Source organism: Atta colombica, unplaced genomic scaffold (genome assembly GCF_001594045.1).
Source record: "Atta colombica isolate Treedump-2 unplaced genomic scaffold, Acol1.0 scaffold83, whole genome shotgun sequence".
In the NCBI taxonomy this organism is placed as follows: Eukaryota; Metazoa; Arthropoda; class Insecta; order Hymenoptera; family Formicidae; genus Atta; species Atta colombica.
The window spans coordinates 862,627-872,272 of NW_017259576.1; the positions used below are offsets into that span (position 1 = coordinate 862,627).

Here is a 9,646-nt window from a genome sequence, read left to right on the forward strand (position 1 = left end):
TATATATATATAATATACAATTGTCAGAAAAGCACAAACTCATTATTCTCCTCTCGATCTTATTAACACTTTAACAAACTTAAACTGTCTTGGATTGTCTATAATGTCTATTTTAATTGCGAATTCTGCTATAAATTTGTAAAAAAATTAATATGGAATACAATCTGAGATCTATATAACAAAAAGTTATTAAAGCTTTTTCACATGCAAGAATTTTTTCAGATTTTTCTAAGACCGGAACAATATAAAACTTAAAAATTCGTATATGAAGAGATGATTGAAAGTGCAAACGTGCAAACTACATTGCCGACATGTTTAACGATCTTTACGCTTATAACGGAAACGCAGTCTATGGTCAAACATATCCAATCATCCAATGCCGAAACAACACGAGGCTGTCAGCTGATTTTCGCTAAAAGCGAAGGAAGCTGTTATCAGCCTTGTGATTCGAAGATCCTTTTAGTCACGGTGCTGCCGTTTTGACGCTGATATTATACGTCAGTTGCATTCGTACGATATGCACTGAGACGAGACTGGACGAGAAAACGCGCGGATTATAGAAAACGAGTTCGCGAAAGCGATATCCGGAGAAAGGCGAACGATGAGCCCGCAGGCTGACGTAAGATCAGGTGAGACATCACGATCGCGTGATTGCTTTTTGCGAGGGAAATATGCCGGAAAGTGGCGTGTTTAGATGTCGATCAGCAAACGTGCACGCATATCAGAAATGGCGCGACGCAATCTCAAAGTGACACGTGTAAAAGCGCGTAAGTAATTCGATGATAGTCGAGTAAAAAAAAATATCAGTGAAATCCACGTGGCCCTCAGTATTTATGTGACTTATTGTATTTATATATTTATTATAAGTTTGATATATTTTTCTATTTACCCTCAATATTTAATTTCATGTATTTTAATTTCTCTTTTATTTTGAAACTAAATGTAATAGCTGCATTTGATTTTGCAAATCGGAAGTTACGAATTCAGTGAACAAGAATAGAATGATTATACGGATATCTCCGATTTGCAAACTAAAATATATTGTTTTCTTTTTTTTTTATATTTAGTCATAAAAGTTGTAATAGAAGATTAATAAAATTAAATTTTATATTAAATATATTTAATATATAAGTACATAATAAATTTTTATATTCTTTGTAGGAGTGCCCAAAGCAGCCAATGGTGAAACTTCGACAAGAAGAGCAGTAATAACTGTTGGACTCATTTTTGTGGCCTCGTTGACTGCGTTATTTTATGTGTACACGAGTTTTCCAGACTTAGAAGAGTAAGAACAGTCATTCATCTGTATATCTTTGTGTTCACACTTTATACATTGTATTGGATATAATAAGCTTTTATATATTCTTTTTATAGAGATGAAAGGCAGCATATGAAGCTACCGCTTCACATAGAAGATGCCAAGAATTTGGGAAAACTGTTAGAACGATATAAGGATTTATATTACTTCCAAGTATTGGCCGGACTGTTTATCATCTACATCTTGTATCCTTGAATATTCATATACTCGTATACTCGTATTCATAGTCAGATATATTTAAGGAAGCCTTATATTTAAGGCTTCCTTAAATATATCTTTAAATACTCTACGAATTATTTCATTGACTGCTGAGCATCTAAAGATAAATTTAAGGAAGCCTTAAATACAAGGTTTGAATATTGGCGCTAATCACATATCTTTACTTTTAATGTCCTTTTTCGAAAACTATTCTGAACTGGTATACATTGGAGTGATAAAATAAAACAAACTATATAGTCAATGCTACAAATGCTTCATATGTGCTCCATCAATGCTCTGATGGAACAATTAGTAAATTTTTTTTATTAACTCAATCAATGCTTTGTAGTATTTACAGTGAGTATTGACTGTATTTTATATTTGTTTTATTTCAACTTAAGTACCAGAACATTTTCTGAAAAAGAGCCTATTAAGACAATGTGTTCCTTACATTATATCTCAATAGCCTGCAAACTTTTGCCATTCCTGGCTCTATTTTTCTCTCAATTCTTTCCGGATTTCTGTTCCGTTTCCCGGTTGCGCTGATACTCGTATGTACATGTAGTGCGATTGGTGCCACTCTGTGCTACTTGCTGTCCTCATTGCTGGGCAGGCGATTGCTGTACCGATACTTTCCAGAAAAGGCAAACGAGTGGACCATTACCGTGACCAAACATCGTGATAATCTACTAAACTATATGTTGTTCCTTCGGATGACGCCGTTACTGCCAAACTGGTTCATCAATTTAGCCAGCCCGGTAATTGGTGTGCCGATAATGCCGTTCACTGTCGGCACTTTCTTCGGCGTCGCGCCGCCTTCCTTCGTCGCCATACAGGCGGGTCAAACGTTACACAACCTCACGTCATCGAGCGATGCGTGGTCGTGGAACAGTGTAATCGTACTGTGTGTGTTTGCGTTGTTTTCCCTACTACCTGTGTTGTACAAGCAGAAACTCAAGCAGAAGTTCGAGTAAATGCCAGAATGCTCCATTGACGATATCATCAAGACGACAATCTGATATTGTACGAGAAAAACTTTCCTATCATGGAGCAGAATCTTCTACTGATAATCTCTTAGAAAAGTGAAAAAAAAATTATATCGAATGCGAATTGGGATTAGAGTCCGCTTTTTCGCACCGTGTAATTGTTTACATTTGGACACATGAATTATACGTACAAAATAGTACGACAAATTCTTGCGAGCACAACAATTTTCGCATAACTTATTTATTGTTGTTTGTAATTTATTTCTACAAGTGTGTTTTAGATTATGTGGAGACATTTAAAAATGTAAACTAAATATAGGCGAAAGTAGAAACAGACTTATTTTATTATAAGTGTCACAAATATGCCTATATTTTAGACAATATTATGTCAGGAAATGATCTCAGGAAATTCTTTGTTGATAAGATGCTGAATTTCATTTTTTATTTCATGTGTTATTGTATTGTCAGAAATAATACTCCACTTGAAAAATCTAAATCTGCAAACAATCTTATATGAATCAATATTTGAAATTATATATATATAATAAATACGAATACGTAAATACGAAGGAAAAATGCAGATAAACTTAATAAATTTTATTAAATATGGCTTCATCATTATTAGCTACATTGTTGTGGTATGTATCTACGATATTTTTCCTATCGGTGATATTAACAAAACGAAGTTAAATAACTAATAGAAAGAGCAGTAGCATTATACACTGGTAGACTCACGGGTCTCCAATACCACCAATTGTACCATACTTAAGAACATAAAAGAAGAAAATAAAATGTATAATATAAATAAAATAGAAATAAAAAAAAGAGCGCAGATCATTTATGGTCTCTAATACTCACATGTATGTCCAGCGGACAATAAGATGGTCGAAGATCTACAATGTTGAACGCATTCCGAACTTGGTGTCATTTTTATCAGTCTTGCACCGGCTACGCATCGTATCACAATATTGCTACACTCAGAATTGGGCTAAAAATTCATAAATTGACTTGTAGTTAAGACCTGCTAAGATATAACAATGCATATAAAATACATTATCTACCAATGGATAAGACGGTGATTCCGACTCGTCGATGAAAATATATTTCTCTGTGCCTTGACTCCACCAATTCGGAGTCTCCGCTGGCTTTGGAAATAATTTTCGGAGTATTCTATTGGGCTTCATACGATTTATTTTCCAAGATATGTGAGTAGAAAGAGAAGCAGTGTGAAAGATATCCAATCTATTATCCATAACATCACGGATAGTTCTGTGCAAACGTATATAACACTCTATACATAGTTTAATCAGATAGATATTATAATACATATAGTTTAACAGATAACACATATAGGTATAACACATACAGTTTAATCAGATAGATGTTATAATGTTATATAATTAGAAATTCTATCAAATTTGAATTAATATATATTTCTAAATTCTTTTTAGAGTAAAATTTCACTTTTAATGATTGAAAGCCTCTTTCAATTTTTAGAGTGAGATTCCATTCCAAAGACTTTAGAGTTTACACTATTAAAAATATCATGAAACTTAATATAGTTTTAAGTTATACAAGTTTAGTTTCATAACATTACATTAAATTTAATGTATTTGTAACTGAAAAGTACATATACATGTACATAAAATTCAACGTATTTTCCATAAAATTTTAAGTAGATTTGCATATAATTGAACACACACATTTATTTAAAACTACTGTAATTTAATTTTCAGTTAAACCATTTATTACTTCAGTTACCTCGCAAGCTTCCTTTACATTTTACTTAAATTCATAATGAAATTTCTAACAGTATATGTGGAAACTTACTTAAAAGTTTCATTAGTAGAAAAAATTCTTTTAGCATTTTCATCAAAGATATCTTGGTTGCTCCAATATAAATTAACTAGATCTTTCATCTTGATAATTGTATTATTTTCTGCTCTAGTATATGGTATACCAATGTTAAAGGATCTGTTGATATTGTGACCAGTTAAATCTAATACAGAATGGACCATAGTACAAGGCCAGCAGTCCATATCGTTGACATAGAAATATGGATTCTCTATCAAGCACCATTCGTCGTATAATTCTGAAGTAATAAATATTATTAAATATGTAAACATTAAAATACTTCCTTATACTATAATACTTTTTATATTATTCTAATAAAAAATTAATATATTAATCATTCGAGAATTACAAACCAGATAGCGATGGATATAAGCTGACAATTGGTACAGCCGCTTTACGCAACGTATATAAAGCGGGATAAATGGAGTTTTGCGAGATTCTTATAAATATAACATTTAACCAGCTTTGGCATAAGCATAACAGTATGATGGAGATAAAAACGAGTGATAAAATAATTCGCAGAGACCTCGATTGTTTCTTCGATTTTTTCGAGTACTTGGCTTCCAATTGTCGGAAACAAGCTTGAAATATTTCCGACGTTTGCGCTTCCGATACATTGTGAACGGTCGCGTATTGTTTGAGTTGTCGTACATTCTCTCTATATTCATCCAGATTGACCATAATCGCGAATCTCGTCTGTGCTAAACTCAAATAATACGTTACTACGTTCTTATTTACATTCCGAAACATACAACTAAGTGATACATACTTGCTATCAATTTTATTTGCACTTTCTCGTTTATCCTTTGCACTTGCACTCATTCTTCTCTCTCTCTCTCTCTCTCTCTCTCTCTCTCTCTTTTTCTCCTGCCTCAAAATTTGACCAATAGTAGAAAGAGAGTTCCGTGTCATGTGGTGCGTTATTCTGTCGCGTTGCTGCACTTTTTACACTTAACATCGTTCTCTCTCTTTTCAACCTGAATATATATTTATTCCTTTTTAAACTCAAACATTCTTGGAGATTTCAAGCAACGCAAACAAATCTAATATAATATCATAGAATTATATTATAAAATTAATGACATATTGTAGCGAAATAAAGTTCTTTTTGAAAACATAAAGTGCAGATAAAAAAATGTGCATAATAAAATTATGTTAATGCATATTGTTGAATTCATGACGAAATATCGCGCATGCGCAGAAAAGAGCATGCAATTTTGCTCTAACAAAAAGCACTGCTTCTCTGGACTTGGAGTCTAATCTAACTAGTTTGATGCTTTGCTTTGGCATAATGGAAAAGCCGACAATCGGGTAGTGTTAAGACACGTGGTTGTTCTCATTCCAGTTTGAGAATATTTGAAATATCTTTTGGGTAAAGTATAATTTATTTCCGGGGTGTATCGTCTCGTTATTCAATATCGGATGAAATACCGAAGTAGAGATATGAGGTTGAGTTAAAGTAAACTGATAATTAATTGATGATGCGCGGGAATCCAGTTATATTTTTCATTTTCATGGAATAACTTCACAGATTTTGGAGTTTATTGGATTGTGCACACGATAAAAGTGTCATGAGAATTTAGCATTATTCTAACGTTTAGTTTCTGTATTACTTTCTCGGAATCAATGATTTTCAACTAAATCCCAATTAACTCAACCGGCAAAACCTTATATTTATCTACATTAAAATTTTCTGCTATAATTCGTCATTTCTAATTTAATTGTTTGTTTCTATATTAAATAAAAATTATAATTATAAAAAATAAGTATTTTCTTTGACAATTTAATTATCGATTAGTTTGTATTTAGTCAAAAACACTTCATTTTTGTTAAGATTCTCAATTGTTGTTAATTTCTGTAGAAATTAATATTCTGTTCAAGAATTTTAATAAAAAAATCTTTTTACAGTTGCTGCATTGCTTTTTACAGTTGAAGCATTTCAAAAATAAGAATTATAAAAAAAAACAGCAAAGTGTGTGCGAGTGGTGTAAGTTAAGAAAAATATTTAAAGAAATAAGTAGATAGTTTAGTACTTCTTATTGAAAAGAAGAAAAAAAGAACAGTACAAATCTCAGTTGCGGAAATATAATTTGTATTAAACAATGGAGAATAATCGAGAACCACGTTGGATTATGAAAGAATATGAAAATGTAAGTTTATTAAGATTCGCTAAAGATATTTTGCTTTTTACATAATGTATAATATGAATTTGTTTCAACAGTTTGAGGAATATATGTGTAATACGACAGACAGATCAACGGTGCTGGAGAAATTTGTAAAGGTAACATATTGTAATAAAGAGAACAATATATTATGTATTAATATGTATTAATATGTATATCAATATGTGTAAGTAAAAATATTTTTCTTATTGTAGAACCTGAAAATAAATATAGTTCAAGAACAAGATCAAGAAATAGAATTTGATATAATTGGCTGTCATACTTCACTAGCTAATGCATTTCGCAGGATATTACTGAGTGAAGTACCAAGTATGGCTATTGAGAAGGTTTATATCATAAATAATACTAGCTTGATTCAAGATGAAGTACTTGCACATAGGTGAAAGAAATAACAAGATTTTTCTCTTTTATGTCCACTTTTATAAAAATTGTGTATAATAAATTAACATGTAATTTGTTTTTGAAGATTGGGACTTGTACCTCTTCGTGCAGATCCTAGATTATTCGAATATTCTTCAAACGACAAAAAAATAGATGAGACAGTCAATGATAATGATACTCTAAGATATGAGTTGAAAGTTACGTGCAGTATGAATCCACAAGCACCTAAGAATTCTCGTCTTCCAGAGGATATGTACAAAAATAGCAAAGGTACTTCACTGAATTTCTTATTATTAAATTTTCAATTACTAATCGGATTTCAACAATTTTTTTAAAACAATCTTTATTTAATTTCTTAATCACAATAAAATATGTAAATAAAATGTATAAATTTATGAGTTGGATTATATCACTTATCTTATACTCTTTTACTCATAATTTTTCACTTTCCAATCTTATAAAACCAAAACATACATGGGATGAAATTGACATCAAATTTAAAACCAATAATCATAAATCAATCACGCAAAATTATGCGTTATTTTAATCATAATGTAATATTTTTCTAATTAATTATGTGTGAAATGATAATTATGTGTGAAATAGGACAGGAACCTAAGTTTTTCATCTGATAAGAAATTCTTTTGTCATTAAACTGTTAAACATTCTAAAGAAGATTTGACTTTCATAAATTTATAGATTTATTCTTTCTAGCTGAACTAATATACTCGTACTTAAAATCATGAACATAAAAGATTTTAATAATAATAAAAGTTAATATTCTTACATCGTTATTCTTATATCATGCTTGAAAATAAATTAATATATATTTGAAATAGCAAAAGTGAGAAAAGTTTTAGTGTACTTCAGTGCAGCGAAGATAAAGAAAACCTAAATATTATGTTAATATTATGTTAATATTATGCAAGCTTAGAAAACTTAGTATTATATTAGTTTCTGAACATAATAAATAAAATACATAACATGTAGCATTCTTTTTACAGTTTACAGTAAGGACATTAAATGGATACCAATAGGCCGTCAAGCAGAGAAATTTAAAGCGGAACAAATTGGTATTTTAGAAAACGACATATTAATATGTAAAATGCGTCCTGGTCATGAGATTCATTTGTTTATGCATGCAGTTAAAGGCATCGGCAAAGATCATGCCAAATTTTCTCCCGTAGGTACGTAAGAATTTTACGAATTAAACTTGTTTTTATTTTTCATATTCTAATATAAAATATCATAAATTAAACTGATAGACAAATATAATGTTTTTTTAATTTTTAAGTTTAAAATAAATTGTTTATGTCAGTATTATATAATATGCTGTATATATTTAGCTACTGCATCATATCGCCTCTTACCGGTCATTCAGCTAATCAAACCCGTGAGAGATGAAGACGCGGATCTTTTGAAGAGCTGTTTCAGCCCCGGCGTGATAGAAGTAGTAGAACATGAGACAAATTCAGGTCAGAAGTACCGAGAGGCGCATGTTAAAAATGCTCGTTACGATAGTTGTTCCAGAAACATTTATCGTTATGATCAGCTAAAGAATTGTGTGGAAATGAGTCGGATAAAGGATCATTTTATCTGTAAGTATAAATAATCTCGAATCATTGAAAAAGAATTAATTAAGATTTGAGTTACAATCATTGTGTTATACGAATTATTTTTTCTTTTGGGCAAGTTGAAGCTACAACTTACGACAGCTAGAAAATTTATTATGTGATATAAATATATATATTTATGTTTGTGTGTACTTAATTTATAGTCACCATAGAATCTGTGGGAACATTATCATCGGCCGTACTATTCACAGAAGCTGTTAAAGTACTCCAGAGTAAGTGTAAATCATTTCTCGCAGAGCTAGCAGACATAGGAAAATAAATTTAAGCAAAATAATTTCCTTGATGAGACAAAGATTGAGAGATGAAAAAAGTGACATCTAAAATTTATCGCCGAGTACTTGCCCTTGTGGACAGCAATAACAAGATTGTGCAAGTAAATCAGTGCCAATTGATAATATATATTTAAATTAACGATTTATTTTTAGAAATTGGTTAATAAAATTACTTCATTGAAATTTAAATGCCTCATTAATTAATAAAATAACCCAATTAATTATTAATCATCATTAATTAAAATTAATTATAAACTTTATAATATATAATTGAACATTTTTTTATTAAAACTCACTTTAAAATTATAATATTGTAAGAACCAATAATAAAAAATTATACTATTATTAATCTTTAATTATGTGATTTAGTATTAAATAATTATTATAAGTTTTTGCGCAATAGTCGCAATTATATAATTGCGAAATTATCAATTTTATTACATTTCACCCAAATATTTTATAAGACGCCGGTGACAATTGTTAACCGTTTCTGAAGTAATATATTTATATCTTGTATTTTTATCAGATTTTTGTAATATCTGAACAATATTAAAATTAAAGATTATAATTTTCTACGAGAACTCGTTGAAAATCTTTATACTAGTTCATAATCATCATATTGCTTTCTCGAAAGAAATTTTAACATATAAATATATAATGAAAAAAATTAACTTAAAAAATTAAATGTAAAAATAAAATTTTTATTCTAAACTATATAAAAATTTACACGATTTTAAAATTCACATAGAATTAGTTCTTATTCTTTTTGTGAGTTATTTGTTTGAACTTTAAATGAATTCTTAACATTTAATTATAATCA

General features: G+C 30.0%; 3 protein-coding genes across 4 annotated transcripts; 2 read left to right on the forward strand and 1 right to left on the reverse strand.

The window, feature by feature from the left end:
• Positions 1–391: 391 nt before the first annotated feature.
• Positions 392–2,493, forward strand: LOC108692958 (transmembrane protein 41 homolog). Of its 2 annotated transcripts, none has more exons than XM_018201546.1 (4): positions 392–767; positions 1,162–1,285; positions 1,375–1,503; positions 1,983–2,493. In XM_018201546.1, the coding sequence occupies exons 1-4, from the start codon at positions 695–697 to the stop codon at positions 2,488–2,490; spliced, it is 834 nt and encodes a 277-aa protein (XP_018057035.1). In that variant the 5' UTR covers positions 392–694; the 3' UTR covers positions 2,491–2,493. The 2 variants fall into 2 exon arrangements, with proteins under 2 accessions (XP_018057035.1, XP_018057036.1); XM_018201547.1 differs by having other exon boundaries at positions 392–629.
• A 227-nt stretch (positions 2,494–2,720) lies between these two features.
• LOC108692956 lies at positions 2,721–8,352 on the reverse strand. The gene is made up of 6 exons (XM_018201544.1): positions 8,291–8,352; positions 4,710–5,333; positions 4,333–4,594; positions 3,564–3,771; positions 3,361–3,490; positions 2,721–3,266 (listed from the first exon to the last, which is right to left on the reverse strand). The coding sequence occupies exons 2-6, from the start codon at positions 5,266–5,268 to the stop codon at positions 3,175–3,177; spliced, it is 1,251 nt and encodes a 416-aa protein (XP_018057033.1). The 5' UTR covers positions 5,269–5,333; positions 8,291–8,352; the 3' UTR covers positions 2,721–3,174.
• Positions 5,614–9,013, forward strand: LOC108692957 (DNA-directed RNA polymerases I and III subunit RPAC1). Its single transcript, XM_018201545.1, has 8 exons — positions 5,614–5,728; positions 6,265–6,506; positions 6,578–6,637; positions 6,734–6,918; positions 7,006–7,190; positions 7,925–8,107; positions 8,267–8,518; positions 8,698–9,013. The coding sequence occupies exons 2-8, from the start codon at positions 6,459–6,461 to the stop codon at positions 8,811–8,813; spliced, it is 1,029 nt and encodes a 342-aa protein (XP_018057034.1). The 5' UTR covers positions 5,614–5,728; positions 6,265–6,458; the 3' UTR covers positions 8,814–9,013.
• Positions 9,014–9,646: the final 633 nt, after the last annotated feature.